The sequence below is a fragment of the Hylobates moloch genome, unplaced genomic scaffold, assembly GCF_009828535.3.
Source record: "Hylobates moloch isolate HMO894 unplaced genomic scaffold, HMol_V3 SCAFFOLD_2, whole genome shotgun sequence".
In the NCBI taxonomy this organism is placed as follows: domain Eukaryota; kingdom Metazoa; phylum Chordata; class Mammalia; order Primates; family Hylobatidae; genus Hylobates; species Hylobates moloch.
Genome location: NW_026652277.1, coordinates 136,655,428 through 136,682,493, shown reverse-complemented (window position 1 = coordinate 136,682,493; position 27,066 = coordinate 136,655,428). Strand labels below are relative to the sequence as shown.

At 39.7% G+C, this 27,066-nt stretch overlaps 1 protein-coding gene across 1 annotated transcript in view; it reads left to right on the top strand.

Annotated features, from left to right (window-relative positions):
• Positions 1–788: 788 nt before the first annotated feature.
• Positions 789–27,066, top strand: part of MCM9 (minichromosome maintenance 9 homologous recombination repair factor) — a 131,001-nt gene continuing 104,723 nt past the window's right edge. The window contains exons 1-7 of the mRNA XM_032157804.3: positions 789–1,057; positions 4,224–4,542; positions 12,587–12,903; positions 14,644–14,725; positions 18,964–19,164; positions 23,252–23,377; positions 24,928–25,047. Coding sequence (XP_032013695.1) covers positions 4,239–4,542; positions 12,587–12,903; positions 14,644–14,725; positions 18,964–19,164; positions 23,252–23,377; positions 24,928–25,047 — 1,150 coding nt within the window. The 5' untranslated portion in view covers positions 789–1,057; positions 4,224–4,238. The remainder of the gene's footprint in view (positions 1,058–4,223; positions 4,543–12,586; positions 12,904–14,643; positions 14,726–18,963; positions 19,165–23,251; positions 23,378–24,927; positions 25,048–27,066) is intronic.

The window sequence follows — 27,066 nt, the reverse complement described above, 5'->3', positions numbered from 1 at the left end:
ATAGGGCTAGACCTGACGAAAGATCAAAATATTTGCTGAGTGAAATAACACCTAAATAAATGAAGAGGCTTACTTTAAGGGTCATAACTAAATACTGTTAACATGTAAATTATTCTCATATGGATCTATAGACGAAATGTAACTCCAATCACAATCCCAACTTTTTAAAGTGACAAGCTGATTTTAATATTCATATGAAAACCCAAGGGACTAGATGAGCCAGAACATTTTTGAAAACGAGCAAAAAATTGGAGGCCAAACACGATCTGATTTTAAGACTCTTATGAATCTACAGGAATCAAGACAATGTGGTATTTTTGTAGAGAGAAATATAATAAATTGTCAGAAGAGAATAGAAAGTCTAAGAATAGACCCACAACTGATGCTTTAGGGACAACTGATTTTTAACATAGGTGCAAAAGCTATTCGGTGAGAAAAAGCTCTCTGAACAAATGACACTATTCATATGCAAAAAAAAATGACCTAAGATCCATACTTTGCACCACAGACAAAAATTAGCTCTAATTGGATCACAGACCTCAATATAAAACCTAAAATTCTAAAACTTGTGTCAGAAAACACAGAAGAGATCCTCTGTGTCCTTGGGTTAAGCAAATTCCTTGGACAGACAAAAAACAAACCTTAAGATCCGATCTGAGCCGCCGCACAGCCCTGCTCTCCCCACTTAGCCTGAGGTCACCGCTCGGGTCCCGCCCCTCTCCCCGCCCGGGACTCTCCTGGCCCCGCCCCAACCCGCCCGCTCCGCCCCGCCCGGCTGCCTCGTCTCCATCCGGAAGAGCCGCTGGGGCAGGGAAGTTGAGGCGGTGCGCGGCCCGGCGTCGGCCGAGAGCGCAGGCCCGGCAGAGCCGCAGGCGCTAGGCCGCCCGACACAGCCCGCGCGTCCCCGCGGCCGGTGGCGCCTCGAGCGGCCACGTGCACGCGCGCACCCCGCCCCACCAGCCTTCTTGCGCCGGAGACGAACCCACCGCCTGGCTGGAGCTCTCCGGGCCCCTCGGCCTCGGGAGCAGCGCGTCCCCGGCGACTTCAGACACAGCCAGTAAGTGATAGCCGCCTCCTCCTTTCGCGGTTATGTTTTTCTCCAGTTCGTCCCAAGTCTCGTTCCCGTCTCATTACTTCAAAAACTATTCAACTCCGGGACCGGACAGGCAAGGGAGCTGCCCGGGAGAAGAGCCCAAGAAGTGTCAGAGACTGTCAAGGTGTCGTGGGGCAGGGGCTGCGTGCAGAGACCGTGTGAATTAGAAAGTTTGGAAAGCATGCCTCCAAAACCGAGCGACTCCACGTTTGCCAGGCGCCCCTGGGGCAGCCGAGCGGCCCGGAGGAGGCGCGAAATGGCGCGCCCCCGCAGTGAGAGGGGCGGAGGGAGGGGGGCGGGGCCGAGGTCGCGCGTCCCGCCAGCCCGCGCGGAGAGGGCGGGGCTCCCGGCAGGTGCAGGCGGGCGGGGCGGGGCGGGGCGGGGCTGCCGCGATTCCCGGAGACAGCTGGGGGATGCCAGTGCAGTTAGGCACTCTCCTCTCTTCGACGCTTCGCTGTGGTCAAGAGGACAAAGTAAAGCAAATGATTTTATTTTGACCCCAAATATTCAATAAGAAAAGGAAAGAGAACGTGAAAGTTGTGAAATGACCCTTCTCAAAAAAAGTGCCTCTAGTGTCTATCTGGGTGGGTAGTAGGTACGTTTATTGAGTTAGCAAACTGCCGATAACACACTGGATTAGTCAGTTTTGCATAGATGTTGAAAGGGAATGAAGAACAATGGTCCATATTAACCATAGAAATGCTGGCCTAACTAGGCAAAATTTAATCTGACCTTAATTGGAACGTTGAATTCTGCTACTGCCCTTTTCCTGCCTTGTGTGGAGCTGTTTTTCAAATGCTAAATTTGTGGCTCTAAATTTAATATGCTTTAATAGAATCATAGTGATTCTCTTGTAGCCACTCTTGGAAGTACAGATTTTTTTTTTTTTTGGCAAAGTCCACATTGTGGAGATATTCCTTCCCAGGTGCTTTTTCTGCATTACACGTAGCTGAATTTATATTGCTTAACTAAAAACAAATTACCGTGGAGGCCATAATTTATTTCCACTCATTGTCTTGGATATACATTTACTCATTCTTACTCTCACTCTGGCCTCCTGTAGTTTTCAGGATTCTTGACCTAACTGTTGTATATACTTCTTAAACCTTTCACACCTTGCGGAATAGTAGCTTCTCAGAGAAAGCAAAATATAGCAAATAGCGTGTATGACACGTACTTAGGATGATAAACTGTGAACTTTATGGCAGTCTCCTTTAATATTCGTATTTGGAGAGTCCAGTACAATAAATGTTGGACAAATGAAATAAGTCAAATTTAAGTACACCTCTTCTCCAGTGCTCAGTCTCCAAACGAAATAAGTGTTTCTCTCTTTTTTTTTTTTTTGTTTTTTTTTTTGAGGTGGAGTCTCTCTTTGTTCCCAGGCTAGAGTGCAGTGGCACGATCTGGGCTCACTGCAAGCTCTGCCTCCTGCGTTCACACCATTCTGCTGCCTCAGCCTCCTGAGTAGCTGGGACTACAGGCGCCCACCACCACGCCCAGCTAATTTTTTTTTGTATTTTTTTTAGTAGAGACGGGGTTTCACCATGTTAGCCAGGATGGTCTCGATCTCCTGACCTCGTGATCCACCTGTCTTGGCCTCCCAAAGTGCTGGGATTACAGGCGTGAGCCACTGTGCCCGGCCCCAAATAAGTGTTTCTTATTTGGATAGCTTGTTTCTAACTGTCCAGTGCTACTTCTGAGATCGTCACCTCATTTAAATTTAACCTCCCTCTCCTTTGACTCCTATTCATATTGCATTTTTGACCACTGATAGAGCACTGTTTCGTTTTATTTGCCCCTTGGATTTCTGAGGACATAGAGAACCTTTTACTATACTTTTCATTTGCCAGCATAGTGCCTTGTACATGGTAGATATTAGGAAACGGACATTGAATTGGGTTTATACATATGTAATTTGTTATCTGTCTGTATACATGAAACTAGAATGGTGGTAGGTGCTTTTTATCTGTAGATACATACTTTTTAATAGAGTGCCAGAGGAATGAGATAAAGTAGTGGTATCTGCTGTATTTATTTTCAATAATACTTTTTTATTATTTGAAGACTCGGTGTTTTTTCCCCTTCCTATGTTTATCTGTTTTCTTTGCATTGTTGACAGCTGCTTCTGCAGAACCCAGTAGATTTCCTAGGGTAAGAAAGAGAAAGAAGGAAACAAATTCACTTCCAAATATGAATTTCTAAGGACAGTCTGTTAATTATTCATGTCAGAACTGGCTGTCAGTCTGATTAATGGTATGTGTTTCAGTTACATAGCAGAATACACGAGTGTGTGTGTACAATGTGTGTACAACTAAAGAGAGAGAGAGCACGCAAAAGAATGATACTTTGTTCATATAAACAAAAGCTAGAACCAGGACTCTTGCAAAGAACTCCACTGTTACTGACTCAAGCCAAAAGATATGTTTCAGATTTTATACTTGAGAGCAAATGTGTGTGTATGGAATGTGGCCTCTTACATATATTATGTAAAATAAATACCATTATATGTCATTTAATGATGGGGATACAATCTGAGAAATTTGTCATTAGGTGATTTTGTCCTTGTGTGAACAGCATAGAGTATATTTACACAAACCTAGATGGTACAGCCTACTACACACCTAGGCTATATGGCATAGCCTGTTGCTCTTAGGCTATAAACCTGTACATCATATTATTGTACTGAATACTGTACACAGTTGTTGTAACACAATGGTATTTATGTGTCTAAACATAGAAAAGGTACAATAAGGGTACAATATTATAATCTTATGAGACCACTTTTATAAGTGCAGTCCAGAAATGTTATTAGGTGCATGCCTGTATATTAATGCAGGGTTAATATGAAGGAAATTTGGGGAAAAGATGGGAAATGCTTTGAACTCTTTTGGATTTTGATAATCAGTACCAACATAGTTCTTTGACTTACATTTGACTTCACTCATTTTTGAAGTACATGTACTGTGACTGTAACAGATAATTCAGATTTCATTAAGATTTGAATTCAGATATTATTTTGTGATTATAGTATGACCCAAAGCCAGTGTGATTTATAACCAATCGTTTTTGTTAAATTGTGTGTACATCTTGAGTATCAAATATATAATACGATCCTTTTTTTTTTCTTTAGTTACCTAGATTCAAGATGAATAGCGATCAAGTTACACTGGTTGGTCAAGTGTTTGAGTCATATGTTTCGGAATACCATAAGAATGATATTCTTCTAATCTTGAAGGAAAAGGATGAAGATGCTCATTACCCAGTTGTGGTTAATGCCATGACTCTGTTTGAGACCAACATGGAAATCGGGGAATATTTCAACATGTTCCCCAATGAAGTGCTTACAATTTTTGATAGTGCACTGCGAAGGTCAGCCTTGACAATTCTCCAGTCCCTTTCTCAGCCTGAGGGTGTTTCCATGAAACAGAATCTTCATGCCAGGATATCAGGTAAATCACTAAAGATCTTACTGCCATGCTATCTTCTAGAAAGATTTTGAGAAAATATACTAGATTCAGAACACTAAGAAATAATTGATATTTATACTTAAAATATATATCTGTTACATAGTTGATGGTCACTTCTTTTAGAGCAGAATAATAATTGTGTTCTGTGGGCATGAAGTATGAGTCATGCCCACTGAGGGGAGGGAGAATGTGTGGAGACAGCAGTATACTTGTGTGTCTATATATTTCCACGTCTGTGTATAAAATTGTAATTCAAAACAGCTTTATGAGCTTTTGTGGTTACTAACAATAAAAGAACTGGTAATACAAAGAATTAGAAAAGTGATAGATCTTGTCCAGGGATCTTCAGAACTATTTTAGGAAATTAGTTATTTTTAAAGATCAGTATTAGCATTGTGCAGTCTACCTACCAGTTATTCGATACATTTTTGTTGAATGCATGACAGATTAAGCATCTTAATTGTTAAGAAACTGTAGTGGAGCAATCAGCAGCTTGGGGTGGCAAAGCTGTGTCCTTGAATTCCTGCCTCTAGGAGTTCTTGCCCCTCACTTTCTGTTTTAAAAGTGATTTTTTTAGCAGGATGGATAGAGTTGAATTAAGAGTTTTAGGGAAAAGTGACACTATAGTGTAACAATTTTTATTTAGCTCATTGCATGGAAATAATTTCTGGGAAGGCATGGTGTGGTGAAAGAGAAGAATTGGATTTAAAGGCTACATGCCTAACCTGGGAGACTTAGTAAGTTATTTTATCTCACTGAGCCTCAGTTTCTTCACTTGCAAACCACTTCTAGAGTCCCTGTCAACCCTCTAATTAAAACAGAATTTAAATATGCCATTATTGTATAAATTAATAAAGGCTGGTACAGATTCATTCTGTTTACACGAAAGAAAGATTTGGTAAAATTAAAAGCAGGTCCAGAATATTGAGGGCAGTCTGTGATTAAGTTGGAGAACATACATACCCTTTTTTTTTTTTTTTTTTTTTTTGAGACGGAGTCTCGCTCTGTCACCCAGGCTGGAGTGCAGTGGTGCGCTCTTGGCTCACTGCAAGCTCCGCCTCCCGGGTTCACGCCATTCTCCTGCCTCAGCCTCTCCGAGTAGCTGGGACTACAGGCGCCCGCCACCACGCCCGGCTAATTTTTTGTATTTTTAGTAGAGACGGGGTTTCACTGTGGTCTCGATCTCCTGACCTCGGGATCCGCCCGCCTCGGCCTCCCAAAGTGCTGGGATTACAAGCGTGAGCCACCGCGCCCGGCCTCCTTTTGTTTAAAAATATTTACCGCTGGGCTCGGTGGCTCATGCCTGTAATCCCAGCACTTTGGGAGGTTGAGGCGGGCGGATTGTGAGGTCAAGAGATCGAGACCATCCTGGCTAACACGGTGAAACCCCGTCTCTACAAAAAATACAAAAAAAATTAGCCGGGCATGGTGGCGGGCGCCTGTAGTCCCAGCTACTCGGGAGGCTGAGGCAGGAGAATGGTGTGAACCCAGGAGGCAGAGCTTGCAGTGAGCCGAGATTGGGCCACTGCACTCCAGCCTGGGCAACAGAGCGAGACTCTGTCTCCAAAAAAAAAAAAAAATTTAAAAAAAAAATAAATAAATGTTTACCTTATAGTACATTTAAGAAGAGTGGTGATTTATAATCAATAAGGGTGCTTCCCAAGTTCCAAAAAGGTTTGGAGTCACTATAGTAGAACTTCTTGGAGGCAAGTTAAGACTCCCAAAAAGACCAAATACTTAATTTAAATGAAAAATATTATCTGCAGTTACACTTGCTAGGATAAATTATGAAGATTATTAATCATTATGCATCAGGGGACTAGATAATCTCTTGATGGGATCAAGAAAAAGGGTCCCCCCCTCCCAGCCTTTTTGAAAAATTAGAGATGGAGTCTCACTCTGTTGCCCAGGTTGGTATTAAACTCCCAAGCTCAAGTGATCCTCCTGCTTTGGCCTCCCAAAGTGTTAGGATCATACATGTGAGGCTGGGCGCGGTAGCTCACACCTGTAATCCCAGCACTTTGGGAGGCTGAGGCGGGCGGATCACGAGGTCAGGAGATCGAGACCATCCTGGCTAACATGGTGAAACCCCGTCTCTACTAAAAATACAAAAAATTAGCCGGGCGTGGTTTCAGGCGCCTGTAGTCCCAGCTACGTGGGAGGCTGAGGCAGGAGAATGGCGTGAACCTGGGAGGCGGAGCTTGCAGTGAGCCAAGATAGCGCCACTGCACTCCGGCCTGGGCAAAAGAGCGAGCCTCCTTCTCAAAAAAAAAAAAAAAAAGATTATACACGTGAGCCATTGTGTCTGGCCAATGTTTCCTATTAATAAATTTGCAAAAGGATTATTAAGGGGGACTTTAGTTAATGTTGTCGAAATGCTATTTAGGAAATAGTTTTAGGCTGCCATTATTTTCAGATACCTTTCCATACTCAGTTTAAGTAATACAATCCTGTCTGCCTAAGTGACCCTATCAGTTTCAGGTGAATTTAGCTTATTTTTTCAATTCTCTGAAAAAGTAAGTTACAAATTATGTTACTACTAAACAAAACATCAGTAGGCATTTGCTAGGATCTTGGGAAACCAAAAAGAATATAGCTTTTCCCTCCTTTAAAAAACTCAGGGCTGTATAGCAGACAGCTATATAGTCAAATATTTACCAGATGGTGTATGCATGCCTACAGATACATGCGTATGCATATATTAAGCATTACTGTATGAGAGCTTAATGGAAACTTTAATGTGTGATGCATGCCTCACTCAAGGTATGTTGTTTTTTGTTTTTGTTTTTGAGACAGGGTCTCGCTCTGTTGTCCAGGCTGGAGTCCAGTGATGCACTCTTGTCTCACTGCAACCTCTGCCTCCCGGGTTCAAGCAGTCCTCCTGTCTCAGCCTCCCAAGTAGCTGGGATTACAGGCACGTGCCACCACGCCCAGCTAATTTTTGTATTTTTGGTAGAGACAGAGTTTTGCCGTGTTGCTCAGGCTGGTCTTGAACTCCTGGCCTCAGGTGATCTGCCCACCTCGGCCTCCCAAAGTGCTGGGATTGCAGGCATGAGCCATGGTGCCCAGCCGGAATTAATGTTTAAATAGCGCTTGCTATATGCCGAGTAATATTTTCAGAAACTTTACATGTATGAATTAATTTTTTTTTTTTTTTTTTTGTAAAAGTGGGCTCTCTGTGTTGCTCAGGCTGGTCTTGAACTCCTAGCCTCAAGTGATCCTTCTGCTTCAGCCTCCCAAAGTACTGGGATTACAGGTGTAAGCTATGAATTCTTCTAGTTTTCTTATTACCCTGTGTGGTGGGTTCTGTTGTTATTTTATAGATGAGAGATCTAAGAGGTTACAACTTGGCCAAGGTGACATAGCTAGTAAGTGACAGAGTTGTGACTCAAACCTAAGCATTCTAGCTCGAGTCTGTATTCTTTGTTTTTTTTGAGATGGAGTCTCACTCTGTTTCCCAAGCCGGAGTGCACAAGTGCAATCTCGGCTCACTGCAACCTCTGCCTCCCAGGTTCAAGCGATTCTCCTGCCTCAGCCTCCCGAGTAGCTGGGATTACAGGCATGTGCCACTACACCCGGCTAATTTTTGTATTTTTAGTAGAGACGGTTTCACCGTGTTGGCCAGCCTGGTTTCGAACTCCTTACCTCAGGTGATCCGCCCACCTTGGCCTCCCCAGTTCTGGGATTATAAGCATGAGCCACCGTGCCTGGCCTGAGTCTGTATTCTTAACCACTGCATTGCTTCTTAGTGTGGGCATTTTTGAGGAGCAGAGTGGAGAGGAAAGCACTGAGACAAAGGGAGCACTGTCTGTGAAAAAGTGCGCAGAAGTCTTGATGAAACGAAGCCAGTCACAAAAAGCCCTATAGTCTAGTCCAGATTTGGTTCCTTATTCTTAGATCTGTGGCAAGCCATAGAAGGGTAAAAGAAAAGGAGATTTGGCCTTCATTATGTTTTGCTTGGGTTACTCTAGAAGCAATGGGGCATATGGTGTTTTATTCTTCCATTCTAAGATGCTATTTACAGTAAGAAACACTATCAAATTGAAGATAGCTTTCTAGGAATAAAAGTACAATTAAATTACACAGCTTTGTTGTTAAACCAGAATTTGTTTTTAAGCCAAAAATAACAAGTGTCTGCCTATACAGTTTATATTATGTAAGACTTCATTGATACATTACTTCATCACATTGAAAATCCGAAGACCTTTCTTTTCTTTTTTTTTTTTTTTTTTTTTGAGACAAGAGTTTTGCTCTTGTTACCCAGTCTGTAGTGCAGTGGCACGATCTCGGCTCACCGCAACCTCCGCCTCCCAGGTTCAAGCGATTCTCTTGCCTCATCCTCCCGAGTAGCTTGGATTACAGGCATGTGCCACCACACCTGGCTAATTTTTTGTATTTTTAGTAGAGATGGGGTTTCTCCATGTTGGTCAGGCTGGTCTCAAACTCCCAACCTCAGGTGATCCACCTGCCTCGGCCTCCCAAAGTGCTGGGATTACAGGCATGAGCCACCTCATCCAGCCAAAAATCCAAAGGCTTTTCTAAATTTTCCTAGCAATCTGTAATCTCACTGGGCATTCTTCAGTTATGCATAACATCGGAGTAACACCACATTTTCTGTAATGTGGTTCTTCTGATCTTAGTTTTTCTTGTTTTAATATACTGACTATATAATTTAAACTGAACAATCAATTTGCATCGGAAGCAGAACTGAGATGAGGGGACTAGAAATGGGAGGCAAAAATGATATTTCTTTAGGGCCAAGGAAGAGAGAATGAATATTTCAGAAACCCAAAGAATTTTTGTTAAAGTAAGTTTTCTTAACCTTTTTTTTTCTATTCTCCTTTTTAACCTTCCTTCTTAGAAGTAATTATTGGTACATTCTGTTTATATTTCAAGAAGCAAATTGGGTTAATTATCATATTTCCCACTCGAGTATCCTTCTGTATATGTACAATAGAGAGTACTTAGTGACTGTTTGCAAACATAAAAATAAAATTATTTAAAAAAATTATTTTAATAACCATGTGACCTAGCAATTCTACTCCTTAGGTGTATGCCCAAGATAATCGAAAAAAGTTCAAACAAGAGTTTGCATACAAATGTTTGTAGTAGCATTATTCATAATAGCCAAAAAGTGGAAACGACCTAAATGTCCATCAACTAATAAATGAATAAACAAAATATGGTATATCTAAACAGTGGAATATTATTTAGTCATAAAAAGAGTGAAGTACTAGGCCGGGCGCGGTGGCTCACGCTTGTAATCCCAGCACTTTGGGTGGCCGAGGCTGGTGGATCACGAGGTCAGGAGATCAAGACCACGGTGAAACCCCGTCTCTACTAAAAATACAAAAAAAAATTAGCCGGGCGTGGTGTTGGACGCCTGTAGTCCCAGCTACTCGGAGAGGCTGAGGCAGGAGAATGGCGTGAACCTGGGAGGCGGAGCTTGCAGTGAGCCGAGATTGCGCCACTGCACCCCAGCCTGGGCGACAGAGCGAGACTCCGTCTCAAAAAAAAAAAAAAAAAAAAAAGAGTGAGGTACTGTATATGTTACAACAGGAATGAATCTTGAAAACATTATTCTAAGTAAATGAAGTCAGATTCAAAAGACCACATATTGTATGATTTTGTTCAGATATCCCTGACTTACAATTTTTTGACTTTATGAGTATGTGAAAGTGATTCAGTAGAAACCATACCTTGAGCACCCATTAATTATTGTTTGTCATTTTTAGTGTAGTATTCAGTAAATAACATGAAATAGTCAACACTTAATTATAAAATAGGGCTTGTGTTAGATTATTTTGCCCAACTGTAGGCTAATGTTAGTATTCTGAATATGTTCAAGGTAGGCTAGGTAGGCTAAGCTGTGATGTTCAGTGGGTTAGGTGTACTAAATGCACTTTCAACTTACAACATTTTCAATTTACAATGGGTTTATTGAGATGTAACCCCATTGTAAGTCACGGAGCATCTATGTGTGAAATTTCCAGAATAGGTAAATTCATGAAGACCAAAAGTAGATCAATGGTTGCCAGCAGCTAGGGTTACAGAAGAATGGGGAGTGACTGCTACTGGGTACAGGGTTTCTTTTTGAAATTATGAAAATGTTCTGGAATTAGTGGTGATGGTTGTACAATATTGTGAATATACTAATTACCACTGAATTATGTACTTTATAGGGTAAATTTTATGGTATGTGAATTATATCTTGCTTTTTTTTAAGTATTCATATTTTTTTTAAAGTATTCATGTAGGGAGCAAAATAAATGTAACTGAGAATCTACAAGCAGTGTTAAGATGTATTATAATATACATTCCAGTTAAGGCCAGGTAAACAAGAGAGAGAGATCTCTGGGCTGTTTCTTGTTTTTTAACATTCTAGGATATGAACGAAAAGTGTGTCTCCCTTAATGGCAAAAGGTGATGCAATCTGAATTAATGTAAATAATGAATATGTTCATTAGAAAATGGGCAAGTCAGTCTTAGAAGCATAGAAAAAAGAGTCATAGCGGCAAATGTTGGCAATGGCCACCTTGTTTGTCTATACACTCTGCAGTGTATTGAGAGAATTTCAGCCAACCATCAGAGAAAATTCAAGTCTATCTGTAGACTTGTAACCTGTAACAGTAGGTTAACATAGCCTGGCACGTTAAACATTCAGTTACTCTAGTTTGCTTTTTCCCCTCATACTTCCTAAACTACCTTCTGATTGGCTTTCAATCAGATAGATGTATCAACTAGGAGAAAATATGCTGACCATAGAAACTTAAGGTATAATGATTCCTATTATGGCATTTCTCATGGGCTGGACAATCTGATAGATGGGCCTTCAGTAGGCGTACTTACCTGGTTTTTGAACCGCTAAATACTGAGGACAAGACAGGAGACATGAACCAGCATAACAGTTGCTATTTCAATAAACCTGTTAGGAATTAGCCTTTATAGCCAGCATCTTTCCACCCCAATGGTGCAATGTAGCCAAACATGAGAAAGAGGGAATTTCCACATAAGATTTTCCTCCTCCCCCCTCCCCTTCCCTCTTCCCCTCTCTTTTTCTCCTCCTTCCCTCCTTCCTTCCTCCCTCCCTCTCTTTCTTTCTTTCTTTTTTTTTGGACAGAGTCTTCCTCTATTCCTCAAACTGGAGTTCAGTGGAGTGACCATGGTTACTGTAGCCTTGACCCCCTGGGCTCAAGAGATCCTCCCACTTCAGCCCTACCAAGTTGCTGGGGCTATAGGCATGCACCACCATGCCCAGCTGATTTTTTAATTTTTTATAAGGATGGAGTCCCACTATGTTACCCAGGCTAGTCTTGAACTCCTGGGCCCCAGCGGTTCTCCTACCTTGGCTTCACAAGTGTGAGCCACAGTACCCAGACTGAGTAAGAATTTTCTTTGGCATTTTGCACCTTTTCTGTTGCCTGTTTTTTAATGTTGAAAAACACGAGGCTTTTATAGGATAAGGTGATGTTGTGGGTAAACCGCTAGGTAAGTCAGGGCTCAAAAACACTGTCATATTTATGTATTAATAAATTCTGAGTCTGACTGAAAAAGTAACTTTCTAGCGCTGTGGAACTCTTTGGTCGTCATGCTACCATCTCTTTATCGGTCTGCTGCGTGATTTACTAAAATAATCATCAGTTGATTTTATCTGTGGCAAGCGGCCATATATTTTTTGTTAAATGCCGTTAAAATTATATACTTTAGATCCTACTGAGATAGCCCTCTTGTGAGAATAAGTCCTTTTTAAAATCCTGGTTATTATATCTAGCTATTTGCTTTAAAACATGGTCTACTCATTGTGCAGTATCTGGATTAAAAAAAAACTCTACTGATAACTATTATTTGCAATAATTCTTTATATTTTCTTAATAGAGTTGATGATCTGATTTTTTCTTAGTAAAACACAATCTTTTTTTTTCCCCTGAAATTAAAATTTATCTTTCAGGAAATAGGAGAAGAATATATCCCTCGGAGTCAAATCTCAAGATTGAAGTTGATGCTGTTTTTCTGTTTTCTCCATCAGGTTTGCCTGTCTGTCCTGAGCTGGTGAGGGAACACATACCTAAAACCAAGGATGTGGGACACTTTTTATCTGTCACTGGGACAGTGATTCGAACAAGTCTGGTAAAGGTTCTGGAGTTTGAGCGGGATTACATGTGTAACAAATGCAAGCATGTGTTTGTGATCAAGGCTGACTTCGAGCAGTATTACACCTTTTGCCGGCCATCCTCGTGTCCCAGCTTGGAGAGCTGTGATTCCTCTAAATTCACTTGCCTCTCAGGCTTGTCTTCGTCTCCAACCAGGTGTAGAGATTACCAGGAAATCAAAATTCAGGAACAGGTAAATAATCACATAAACGAGATAAATAACAAATTTGAAGAAGTGTTTTTCAGCTATGGGCACACTGGTAGGATTAGGGAACACAGAATGGATACAAATGTACTTGTGTTGTCACTTTGTGGAAGATCAAGCTTGAAACTGTTCCACATATATCTGAATATAGTCTTTAGAAACCATGCAATCATCCTTTTTGGGTAGAGCATTGACAAGAAAGTTGTGAAATGACTTAATTGTGTTAAAATTAAAGAAGAATATTTAAGAAGTCCACCCTAGCTGTTCTTAACTGAAGAGTAGACGAAAATTAATGTTCTTAGCTAAGGGATAGAAGATTAATTAATGCTTAAATGGTTAAACATTGGAGTGGCCAGGCATGGTGGCTTGTGCTTATAATCGCAGCTACTCAGGAAGCTGAGGCAGGAAGATCACTTGAACCAAGGAGTTCTGGGCGGCAGTGAGCTACGGATCGTGCCTCTGCATTCTAGCCTGGTTGACAGAGCGAGACCCTGTCTCTGGAAAAAAAAAAAATCACATTGGAGTGAACAAGATTTGGAGTTTGGACCCACTCTTATTTGCTGTGCTAAATGAAGTATTTGTAAACACTTTAACAAGTAAGAGTGAGCCTGATTTTCATTTGCTTGCAGCTTAAACACAAAGGTTTATTCTTACCTAACATAATTAAGAGATAGGCAGTTCAAGGCTAGTTCACTGTGGAGAACTCAGACTCCTGTCTTTCTATTCAACCATTCGTTTCTTTGCTTTTTTTTCTTTTTTTTTTTTTTTTGAGAAGAAGTTTCACTGTTGTTGCCCAGGCTGGAGTTCAATGGTGTGATCTTGACTCACTGTAACCTCTACCTCCTGGGTTCAGGCATTTCTCCTGTCTTAGCCTCCCGAATAGCTGGGATTACGGGCATGTGCCACCTCGCCTGGCTAATTCTGTATTTTTAGTAGAGACAGGGTTTCGCAGTGTTGGTCAGGCTGGTCTCAAACCCTCTAACCTCAGATGATCCACCCACATTGGCCCCCCAAAGTGCTGGGATTACAGATGTGAGCCACCACACCTGGCCTCAACCATTCTTAATACATGGCTTCTCTTCTGATGATTGGCTGTGGGCCAGGATGCTGGCTACAACTCCATCACATGTGTGTTGTAGTCAGAGAACAATAGGCAAAAGTGCCTACCACCTAACCAATTCTCCACTTAAGCAGTCTCCTTGCAAGTCTCTTGCATTGTCTGCTTATGATATCTCATTGGTCAGAGTTCCATCATATGACCATACCTATGTTCAGTGTTCAAGGGAGCCTGGGAAATAACAGTCTTTGTATTAGGCGCATGTCCACATGGAATAAAACTAGGGTTCTGTTACTAAGGAGTAGTCATAGGGACTGGGTGATTTGTCCCAGGTCTTTTGATTAGCGATCAGGAAAGAAATACCCCTCTTTTCTAGATAAAGTTAACTTTGTTATTAAATTTAGTAGTTGGAGCATACGTTTACTTTGACCATCTGCAAGGTAGATTATATAGATTATATTTGGAGATATTTTCCATATGTGTATTTTATTTAGTAAATTCTTAAATTGATAGTAGACATAGTTTTCAGGAAAAATTACTTAAATCCTCATTATAATTAAATTGTATGATATACCAGAGAAATAAAAATAGTAATTTCAAATACTGCTAGACTTCTGGATACTTAACATGTATTTAAGCATACTCAGAATCTGTTTTCTTTTCTTTGCTAGGTTCAAAGGCTATCTGTTGGAAGTATTCCACGATCTATGAAGGTTATTCTGGAAGATGACTTAGTGGATAGTTGCAAATCTGGTAAGAATAGGGGAATTTTTTTTAGCTTGTGTAGGTAGTCCTAAAGTATTGATTAGGAAAAGCCACTTTTTATTTTCCCAAGATCACTGACAAGAGAAATGTAGAGCTTTAATTGCTCACCTTGAGATGAGAAACTGGCAGGTGGGAAGTGATAGCAGGAAGAGAGCTGGGCTAGATCTATATAACAGCAGCTAGTCCAGGTGCTTGTTTTATGAATGAAGAACCTGACTTGTCTAAGGTCACTTAGAGAGTTAAGTGGCATAACTGGAACATGAATCCAGAACCACTGATGTCTAATTTAAGGCTCTTTTCAGTGCACTGTAGCTTAACAGCAGGAACTTTTAAAAATGTAGTGGATTTAGTGGGCATTTTTATAAAATGAATTAGAGAATGTGACTCTGTTAAATGCTGCTGCGTGTCTTATTGGTGCTTAGAAGAAAGGACATCATTCCTCTCTGCTCTGTGCTGGTGACACCATGATTGGAGTCACTGATTTTAGTCTGCTGTCTTCTGAGGGTTCTCAGTGTTTTCATTGGCCGACACCTGAATTGGGAGGGTACTTGAAACCCATACTCAATGAAGAACTATACATGTTTAGCATGGAGAAGCCTGAGGAAGGACATGACAGCCAACTTTCAATAGTTAGAAGACTGTCACATAGAAATAGAATTGTAGTTACATAAGGTGCTATTGGGATTCAGTGGGATAAGCCACAAGGAGGTAGATTTTGACTCAATACCTGATAATTAGAGGTGTCTAACATGGGCCTTAGATGGTGATGAGTTCTTTTTCTCATAGACAGTCAAGCACAGCATATACAGTACATTGTTAGGGATTTAGGCCCTATAGTGGCGGTTGATCTGGATAATCTGCAATGTTCCAGGCAATTTAAAGACTTTCTGAGCCTCAGAACTGTTCTGGAAATCTGAGAGTTCCAAAAGCCTGATTGTTCCAGTGTCATTCTGAGCTTATGCTTTACTCTTCAGGCCAACAAGACTGGTCCTGAGCTCTCCTTTGTCCCTGTCAACTCATCATGTTCCCTCTCCTCACTGGGGAGACTAAGAAGAAATCAGACTTAAAAATATTTGTGGAAGGGTGATGTTTTAGTCATTTTGGGCTGTTAGTCCCTTCTTGCGTTGCTATAAAGAAATACCTGGGACGGGGCAATTTATAAAGAAAAGAGGTTTAATTGGCTCACAGTTCCACAGGCTGTACAGGAAGCATGGTGCAGACATAGGCTCAGCTTCTTCTGAGACATCAGGAAGTTTACAATCATGGCAAAAGGGAGAGGGGGAGCAGGCACATCACATGGTGAAAGCAGGAGCAAGAGTGGGGAGGGAGGAGGTGCCACACACATTTAAATGAACGGAGCTCATTCGAACTCAGAGTGAGAGCTCCTTTATCACCAAAAGGATGGCCCAAGCCATTCATGAGGGATCCCCCTGCATGATCCAGACACCTCCTACTGGGCCTCACCTCCAATACTAGGGATTATATCTCAACATGAGATTTGAGTGGGGACAGTTATCCAAACTATATCAGGCTGCTCTAACAAATCACCATAGACTGGGTGGCTTCAACAACAAATATTTATTTCTCACAGTTTTGGAGGCTGGAGGTTGGAGATCAGGATGCCAGTGTCTTTGGATTCTGGTGAGGGACCTCTTCTAGGTTGCAGATAGCCGATGTATATGAACGTACAGTTGTCTAAATAGTATACTAATGAGATAACAGCTTTGATTATGGATTGCTTGCTAAGCAACCCCAGAATATGTCAAAATACCTTGCTCATATAGGACTAGATTTTAACCTAAATCTGTAATACCTGTCTCAGCAAAGCAGTTCTTATATAAGCTCAGCCTAAACATGAAAATATCTGTCAATTGAGAATAAGATCTTTTCATGCAGTTCATCTAAACTGAATTCTTTCTGTACTGGAAATAAGTCTTAAGTTGTTTTTCTTTCAGATGTCATTTCTAATGAAGGATGGATAGAAGCAATCTATCAACAACTATTTTTTCATGTATCCTTAGCTATAAACCTCTGTGGGAATCAAAAGACATAAATAGTATATAATCCTTGCCCTTCAGGAATTTACGATCTAGTTAGGAACCCCACTTTGGCATGTGCAGAGTAATGAAGTTGGAGGGTGTGTGCTGGTAAATGTCAGTGCCGCAGGAGATCCGAGAGATGGGTCTGACTGGCAATGGCTACAGTAGTAAAGATGCCGCAGATGATAATAGGGGCACAGAGAGACTGGATTGTAGAAAAGTAAGAATTTTAGCTTCCTGAAAATAACATTGCTTATAACATTACTTTTGAAAAATACAGAAGTTTAAGGTGAATATCTTTTGTCTTGGACTATCATGTATACCTCACAATTGTTCTGGTGATTATATGAATCTGCCATTCAGTAAGTATTTGAGGAAAGAAAACACGTATATATTGAAGGGCTTTTAAAGGTATTAATTACTTTACAAATGTAAGGTAGGTTTAGTATAAGAAGAGCTAATATTTACTGAGCACTTACCGTGTTCTAGATACTGCATTAAGTAATTTACGTACATTATCCGATCTAATTCTCACTATAGTACTGTGATGTAAATATAATCATTCACATTTTGTAGGTCAAGAAACAGGCTTAGGAAAGGTAGGTAATTTGCCCAAGGTCACGTAGCCTATGAGCAGTGGAGCTGGGATTTAAATCCAAATCTGATGAGGTCAGTACTCTTGGCCATGCTTCAGTGCTCTGTATTTTCCACATAATCACTGCTTATTGACATTAGATTATTACTTATGGGTCATATATCTAAACATTAAGTTCCTCATTTAACTAGTTTAGAAACAACCTAAACATAATCCATTAAAATGACCATAATAGAGAATCGTTCCATGTCCTTATGTAAAGTTGCCTCCAATCATTTTTACCTAGAAATTTGGGGTCAGACAATATAGTAAATGATCATCATTCCTGATTTGGTTTGAAAATCATTAAGTGTAGTGGCTTAGGAAAGATCTTGGAAACTTGTAAAGCACTTACTTAATGTGTTAGTAACCATGTAGTATGAAGTTGCCTTAAACTAGAAATGTGCCTTCTATTCTATGAATTGGCAGCACCAGTTCCATGAATTTAGCATTTTCCTTTAGGAAATCAAAAGCTATGCAGATTACTCATTGAAATTTAGAGAGCGAAAGGCATTTTTCATCAGCACATATCATATAATTGTCACAAAGGCTTGGAAATGAAGAATTGCCTGTTAGTTCTGAGACGGTGTTTATTATGCAAAATATAAATACCAGAATTGGGGTTGGGGCACGTCCAACACCCGGTGTTCAACAAGATTAAAATTTTGGGGGACCAGGATTATGATTTTTTTCATGTTTGTTTTTGGCCCACTTTCTCCAGTACCAAAATATGGAACGCCAAACATTTGTATATGCTTGTTAACTGATGCATTGCATTGTATGTCGTAGTAAGTACAGATGGCAATGTTTGGCAAGTGTGCTTATAAACTACCCAGGGCCTCTTAGGAAAATCTATAAAAGTTGCTTCTGCCTACCAGGAATGGTGGGAGGGTTTCCTCAGGTAGGAGAGAACCATCAGCAAGGAACAAGCAGGATTGTATCTTGTGCTTTTATATTTTGTGGGAAGGAACTTTGAAGTAGAACAGGTATTTATTCATTTCTTAGTTCATTGTTTCTTTGGTTCATTAAAAAAGATGTAGGGGGGCAGTGAGTAAAATATTAGCAAGTGAGTTAAGTAAAAATGAACATGTAAGAAACCCAAACTACTGCCAGTCATCACAAGGTTGTCTCTTTTCCTGACTCCAAATTATAGTTTAAACTTCTGGCTGCAGTTCCCACATCTCTTCTCTAAATGAGAGCTAAATAGTTAGAGACTCAGAGGATGAACATTTCATCCAATGTAACTGTGATGAATGAATCATCCAGTAAACTATTTTCCCAGTGAAAAGTAATAATTTTGTATGATTATCATGTAGCAGGTTATGAAAAATAGGAAATGCTTCAGCTTTTCACTTTACAGATACATGACTGTGGGGGACAAAAGTCAAGAATCTGGGGTGTTATTCTGCCCCTAAATTGTTTCTGGATGAGTGTACACATTGTAAACTCTAGTAAGGGAGTGGTTTATTTCTAATTTCTGGTCCTTTGTCATTTTGAGTCTGTGCTCAGCATGCAGGATGCTACTGCTGGACTCACTTGATGCTTTTTCCTAGGTGATGACCTCACTATTTATGGGATTGTAATGCAACGGTGGAAGCCCTTTCAGCAAGATGTGCGCTGTGAAGTGGAGATAGTCCTGAAAGCAAATTACATCCAAATAAATAATGAGCAGTCCTCAGGGATCATCATGGATGAGGAGGTCCGAAAGGAATTCGAAGATTTTTGGGAATACTATAAGAGCGATCCCTTTGCAGGTTTGTGTTTAAGGGCTAAAACTGATTATTATTAATGGTATTACATTCAGTGGTTAAATATGATGTCTGTGATTTGACAGCCTTATATGCCACATAACTCAATGACTGAGTTTAAAGGGTAGGATTAGTCAGTACCTCTAGCTGTAGTCTCCCTTTGAAACCTTTTTCTGCCATACTCTTCTGTTTAGCAATCTGCCTGGAGATATTTCATTTCTAACTATTATTTTAAACACCTGATACACTGCCAAAACAATTTCAGAGTTTCCTATCATATCAATTAAAAATACAGTTCTTTAAAAAGGCAAAACTCATCCTATTATGAACTCTCATCCTGTTAAAGCCATTGTTTCTCTTTGATGTATTTTCAATAATAAAGATATAACTTTACACTATTTTGGCTGAAGATTTTAAAACAGAATAACTAGGAAAAAGATGAGAGAAGATGCAGACGATAAGCTTTGTCATCACAAGCAAAAATTTTGACTGTGACATTCAGGTGTAATTACATAGAATAAAACACAGCCATTGGGTTTGTAGTGTATTTTATTAAAAAATCTCAAGTGTATAAAGCACCAATTAAATCTTCAAGTGCCTATTTTCATCTCTCCATGGAGACATCTTTTGAGAAAAATAAACTGAAGCCAGTAATAGACATTTCTAATAACACTCCCCTCAAATCTAAGCTATATTGATTACTTTATTCTTAAATCACATGCTAAATTAGATAGATATTATTTTAAAAAATAAGGCTTCTGGCTGGGCATGGTGGCTCACGCCTGTAATCCCAGCACTTGGAGAGGCCAAGGTGGGTAGGTCACTTGAGGTCAGGAGTTTGAAACCAGCCTGGCCAACATGGTGAAACCCTGTCTCTACTAAAAATACAAAAATTAGCCAGGTGTGGTGGCATGCACCTGTAGTCCCAGCAACTTGTGAGGCTGAGACAGGAGAATCACTTGAGTCCGGGAGGCGGAGGTTGCAATGAGCCAAGATTGAGCCACTGCACTCCAGCCTGGGCGACGGAGTGAGACTCTGTCTCAAATAATAATAATAATAATAATAATAATAATAATAATAATAATAAGGCGGCTTCCATTTCCCTAAATAGGGACAGTTTGCTTTTATTTTATGGGATTTTTTCTTTTTTCTTTTTTTTGCATAAATGTATAGCACATTAGTAGTTCCTGATCTTTTATCTGATCTGTATAGAAAGAAGCAAAAGTTCTCTACATTATAGATTTATGAAGCAGGCACTTTAAGAATCATACATTTTTAAATGATTTTTAAAATTAAAATGGTTTCTTTTTTTCTTTCTTTTTTTTTTTTTTTAAAGTAGACAGGGTTCTCACTATGCTATGTTTCCCAGGCTGGTCTTGAACTCCTAGGCTCAAGCGATCCTCACACCTCCATCTCCCAAAGTGCTGAGATTACACTGTGCCCAGCCTGAATAGCCTGAAAATGGTTTCTTAGGATTCTGTCCTTATAAAAATGTGTAACTCTTCCTTGGACCACTGTTATTTATTTATTTATTACAGTGTCACAGCTCAGTTCTACCTTTTTAACAATGAAGGGAAGGCCATCATATGGTACTCTAACTAGATCTTCAGACGTGCTTTGTGTTGGCAATTAAAGAATCTGTCTTGTTTTAATTAGGCTACTGCTGCATGAGCCATTTATTGGATAAAAGGCAGAAGTAAATATAATAATCTTGTGAGAAATATAAGTAGGAAGATAGCAAGAAAATAAGGCAGTATTTCTCATTAGTATAAATGGATTCTCTCTTAGTTTCCTATGGACCAGCACCAGTGTACTGTATTCCTCCATTTCAGAGTGTTGGTGAGTGTGTTGGAGGGAGGAGAGGTGAAGTTGGGAAGCTGTATCCAACAGAACATCTTCATTTTGCCAGTCTAAAGCTGGAGAATGCTTCACTGCTCAGCACTTGGAGGTTGACTTGCTTAAGACCTGATCCTGTGGGTACTGGCTAGGATGAACCTAAGGGCCTTATTCTGATCTGCTGTCACCTGAGGGATTCCTTGACCCTGGTGCTTAGATGTTAGAAACCCAGATGTAAGGGTTGGAGTGTTTTGGGCCATCTGAACCCACTTTGGGGGTCACTGACTTATCTTAATTCTGAGATTACTAAGGGCCTAGTAAGTTCTCTTCATTGAGATAACTGAGGGCCACACAAGAGTAGGTAGCTAGGCCTTTGCCACACTGACATGGTCTAGAACTAGAAATTTGAGAGGGAGGTGAGGATGGGGGTAGTACTGGTGCTAATGCATTTTCTTCCGTGATATAGCCATGAGAGCTTCAGCTGCCATGATCCAAGGAATCAAGCTTTTCAACTTAGACAACACATTTGGCCCTTCCTTTTTGCTTCTCTCTGGGACCCCAATCCTACCTTTGTAGTCTTTTGTGTTGACTATAGTGTGAGGAAATCTTTAGATCAGAAAGATGCACAAATAATACAGGTAATAAAATAGCTAACAGTTACAGTTAAGTAGTTCCCACTATATGCCAGTTATTATTTATGTGTTGTATACTTATTAACTCCCTTGATTCTCAAAAATTCTGTCTTGATACCATTATAATCTCCATTTTGCAGACAAGAAATGGAGGCAGAGGTTAAGAAACTTGCCCAAGGTCAGACAGTTGGTAATTAATAGCACTGGGATTTGAATACAAACATGACACCAGAGCCTGTCCTCTTACCACAGGGATATGCTTCCCATCAGCATGTTACTCAGTAAAATTGGTTCTAAGTTTTGGCTTATGTAATTCTCAGATCAATTTGCCTACTCTTGAACCTGTTTGTTGGGGCTGTTTCTTCTTCCATGTGTAATCGCTAGATTCTGGTCACAATTTACCTACCTGCTGTCAAGTCTTATCTGCTTGGATTCCTGACCTTTTCTCCAGGCTTTCTACCTCCAAACAGGGAGGGATTCCTTCAGCAAGTAATGAACTTCCTGGATTTACTAAATCTTCTGGTTCCTTTTTTACTAAAAGATTTTCTTTCGTCACCATTTCTGCCATCGCAGGCCACATCATCATAGATTAGTTGCCACTGAATCAGTGTTGATTCATTACAAAAAGTAGCCTTTGTGTATAGGGCTATAAGTCGTGGAAAGGCTCAGGAATGGCTTGTTGGAATTCCATAGGTTGGTTAGGCCAATGACTGAATGAAATACCTGCTTTATTCATGGAAGAGATAGGCAGATTCTCAGATTTGGTGTGTTATTTCTGAAAACAGAACCCCAAACAGTGATACTCTTTTATTTAAAGCACATGATCGGAAGAATTCGAGATCTCATACTTACACTGCTAGAGTTGTGGTGTGCAGTGATCTTCTTAATGCCTTGATGCCCCTGTAAGTTTTTTCCAGATAAAACAGAATTTACCAGACTGCTCAGAGCAAATGCTGAATTGACTTGGAGGGTGGATTTTTTACTTATTTCTTCTTATACCTTTGGAGAAGCTTCATGAGCTCCAGCTACCTCTGTATTTAAAGATTACTGACTTGTGTGATCTGACTCATTATTTCTGAGATTGAATACCTTCCTTTTATTTAGGCAGTGGAGTAATTTTACTGAAATTATCACATAGAAAGTACATACAGTGGCTCATACCACTCATGAGTGCTGGGTGGTAATCCTAGCACTTTGGGAGGCTGATACGAAAGGATCGCTTGAGCCCAGGAGTGAGACCATAGTGAGACCATGTTACTCCAAAAAAGAAAAAAAAAATTAGCTGGGCGTGGTGCTGCACACCTGCCATCCCAACTACTCAGGAGGCTGAGCCGGAAGGATTGCTTGAGCCCAGGAGTTTGAGGCTGCAATGAGCTATGATCACGCCACTGCACTCCAGCCTAGGTGACAGAGTGAGACTCTGTCTCAAAAAAAACAGGACATTTTGAACCAAAACAAAGTTACTTCCTCCTTTAATCCTGTTGGTCATTTGGAATTGGACCTCCTGATCATTTCACATAGTAGAGTATATTTAAATGAGGATGGTCAGATAGGAAAGGAAGGGAAATTTCAGTTGGGGTTTCTTGAAAATTATTGCTGATTTCTGATCTTTCTGCTTTTCCTAGGAAGGAATGTAATATTGGCTAGCTTGTGCCCTCAAGTGTTTGGAATGTATCTAGTAAAGCTTGCTGTGGCCATGGTGCTGGCTGGTGGGATTCAAAGGACTGATGCTACAGGAACACGGGTCAGAGGTTAGTACCTATTTAGAAATTTTGAGTAATATTGACACATGGAGAGAAGCTAGAACTTTTTCTTTCCCAAATAAAAACTGCTTGTTGGGTTTTATTTTCCAATTGTAATCTTATAAAGCTGACAGTTGTGTGAATATCTCATACTTAGTCTAGCATCTGTATATCAGAAGCTACTTTCTAGAGTTCCAGAAAGACCGAAAGAAGTTGCATTTTTCTATGGCATATACTTTTGCTATAGCCTGTAAGGATGCCACAAAATAAAATCTTTGTTTCTATTACTGTGTTTTTTGTTGGATCCCCAGTCTGTTTTCAAAAGGAAAAAGATTAGAAATAGTGTATTTTAATGTCTCCAGTCAGCATCTCTCCATCTGTGGCTGTCACTGTGTTTCTCTTAGACTGCTGCTTTCAGTCATCTGCCTGCTGATTCTCCTTCTGCTGGTAGATAGCAAATGTGCCATCTGCCATGGGGTGCTGCTGCAGGTCACACCTTCAAAAGATTACTCTTAAGTGTATAATTATGTCCAGATGGCAGAAAGCTCTTTTGCAGCTAACACACTTAACCAGAGTCTGGCATACGGGTTATTATGGCCCCGTATGTGGGCCATAATAACCAAAAATTAAACCAAAAGACTAAAAGGGCATTATTATAAATCAGGCTGTTAGTAGGGACTCAAAAACCATATAGTACAGTGTAGAATAGTAAGTATAAGGTGTACTTGTATGTTTTGATCACCTACTGTTTTGCAAGGCACTCTGCCAAATGTTGAGCTTAAATAGGGGTTTCCTATTAATGTATTTAGGAAACACTTGAGAATTGCTGAAGAAACTTGGTCAGTGAAATCATATGTACCACAGGATATGCACAAGTTATTTATGTTACATTTGCAAAATGAGTACTTTAAGATACATATTTCACTAAGTTACTAAAATTTTCATAAATGAAAAGGTCTTCACTTAACTGTTGGAATCATAAGTAATTTGATATTTATAAAATACTTGTAAAATCCCTAATACTTCTAAGTGCTTAAATAAAAATAGAATAAAATACTTATATGACTTGCATGCAAGGATTTAATCATAGTAGTTTGATATTTAAAAATAGAGTAAATCAGAAACTTTATAAGCCAAAAATTCTTTATTTGTTTTTGTAGAGATGGAGTCTTGCCCAGGCTGGTCTCACATTTCCGGGCTCAAGTGGCCCTCCTGCCTTGGCCTCCCAAATGCTGGGATTACAAGTGTGAGCCACCGCACCTGGCCTCAGATATTTTTTAAAATGTTAAACATAGGCCTGAACATCTGGAAATAGCACATAATTTATTAACAGAATGTAGATTCTATGTCACATTTAGTAATCAGTTAAGGACTGTTTATGACAGTTAACTTTCTAAAGATTTTCTAGTTAAATCCTTTCTCAAACGACCCTACGTAAAAGTACACAGTAAAAACACTGTAATATTTTGTTGGCATTCCAGATGGACCATTTTCTAATTATTCTTATTCATGGGCCATTTTATAGAAATTTAAAACTTAATATATTTGCTTTTTCCTAGGTGAATCTCATCTTTTATTGGTTGGGGATCCTGGCACAGGGAAATCTCAATTCCTCAAATATGCAGCAAAGATTACACCAAGATCTGTGCTGACCACAGGAATTGGATCTACTAGTGCAGGTATTCTATGTGACAATTTCAAGTAATTTAACATTACTTCAGAAGTTAACACAATGGTTTTTTCTAATGAAAAACTACCTATAATGGGATAAATTTCAAGCTAATTTTTGAGTTACTGCTAAAAATGGAAGGAAATATGCAATGTTATTTTGGTAGCTCTAAGAAAATATCTTGAAAGCTCCACCTTCACGTTGCATCTTAGTTTTGAACAATCCTATTCAATTTTCTCATTCTCTAGTGATTACCTTCATACTTTTATGCGGGAAAAAGTCCATATCATCTGGCATTTTATCAAGACTCAGCAACCAGAATGTTTAACTAAAGAGGGGGATATTTCACTTTATCAAGTAGATAGATGGCATAGAGCTTAAGGCATTTTCATGCTCATAAATCTGATAGGCAACAGTAGCTCCTACTGAAATTTCTTAGGTAGGGAATGTTTATTAATATTTGGAAAATATACTTCCATCATTGCAATGTGGAGCTTCATTCATAAGTTGTAATGATTCTTTAGCAAGTACACTTAAAGGCCTTTGCAGGTAGAATGTCAAGATTTGATTATAAATAAAGTGACCTAGGGAATTTAGAAAAAAATTATTTAAAAAAATATGTTTGATGCTATTTTGTATTTTTACAGTTTTGATTGGGTAATGTTTCTGTTCTTCTGAAAACAGACCCTTGGCTTCACACATTTTAAAAATGTTTGCTACTTGTTAAGGGAGTCAGATTAACTTCCACTGGGCTAATGAATGCTCAAATTTCTAATGAGAAACTTACACTTTAAAATTTATCATACAACAGAAAATGGCCAATTAATGGTCCTATATAAGTAGAAAACTGTTAAGGGGGTCTCAGGTTTTGAAATATAACTAAACAGTATATTAACCATCGACAAGAATGGATTTTTGGAATTGAGAAGGGTAGACAAACTTCAGGATACTAGGCAAGAATATATAAAGAATATTTCCCATGCGTTTTAAATCCGTATGACCCAGTGTTCCAGAGTTCTGTATGAAATGACACCAACAACAAATAAAGATGCTTCCCAAGTAATTATGTGGAATGTTTCCTAAGTAACTATGTAGAGTGTCAAGAAATTAGTCCAAGCCATCTAAGTGGATGACTGGTAATTTCAGAATATTTGGGCAGTTTGAAAGTGAATTGCTGCTGATTCACTGGATTAGTGAATTAGTATAAAAGTGTATTAGCACATTTCCTCCTTTTTAATGCAAAGATCATAATCCAAATATGAGAGAACAAGTATAGGGAATATAAATTTTACGGTTATAGTTATTGCTACTTCTGGTCTACCCAAAGGGCCAGACTAGCCTTTCTTCAGATTGTTTATTGCAACCCATTAGAGTCATAAAAGTCAATTCAGTGGGTCAAAACCAGCACTTTCAAAGTGAAATACAATAAAAAAAATACCAAAATACTGCATAGTAAAGGTGTACTAAGGATGTGTTTTCATGAAATTTTTTAACATAAACTTGTTATGGAGTCTTTTTTTTTTTTTTTTTGAGATATAGTCTAGTGCTGTCGCCCAGGCTGGAGTGCAGTGATGCAATCTCAGCTCACTGCAGCCTCTGCTTCCCGGGTTCAAGTGATTCTCCTGCCTCAGCCTCCTGAGTAACTGGGATTACAGGTGTGCACCACCACACCTGGCTAATTTTTGTATTTTTAGTAGAGACAGGGTTTCACCATGTTGGCCAGGCTGGTCTTGAACTCCTGACCTCAAGTGATCCACCTGCCTCAGCCTCCCCAAGTGCTGGGATTACAGGCGTGAGCCACTGCGCCCGGCCCTAAGTTTTTTATACAATGGATTATGGTAAAAAATTTTGATAACTGCTGCCATAGACATTCTTGGGAAAGCTAGAAACCCCAAATCCTAAAATTAGAGGGTATAGTTATATGGAGCCTAAAGTTGAATAAGGTTATGAATGGGCAAATAAATGCATGCATACTTCTTCATACTTCTGGAATGCTTTCTCAGCCCAAATAATACCCTTAATGCCTCCA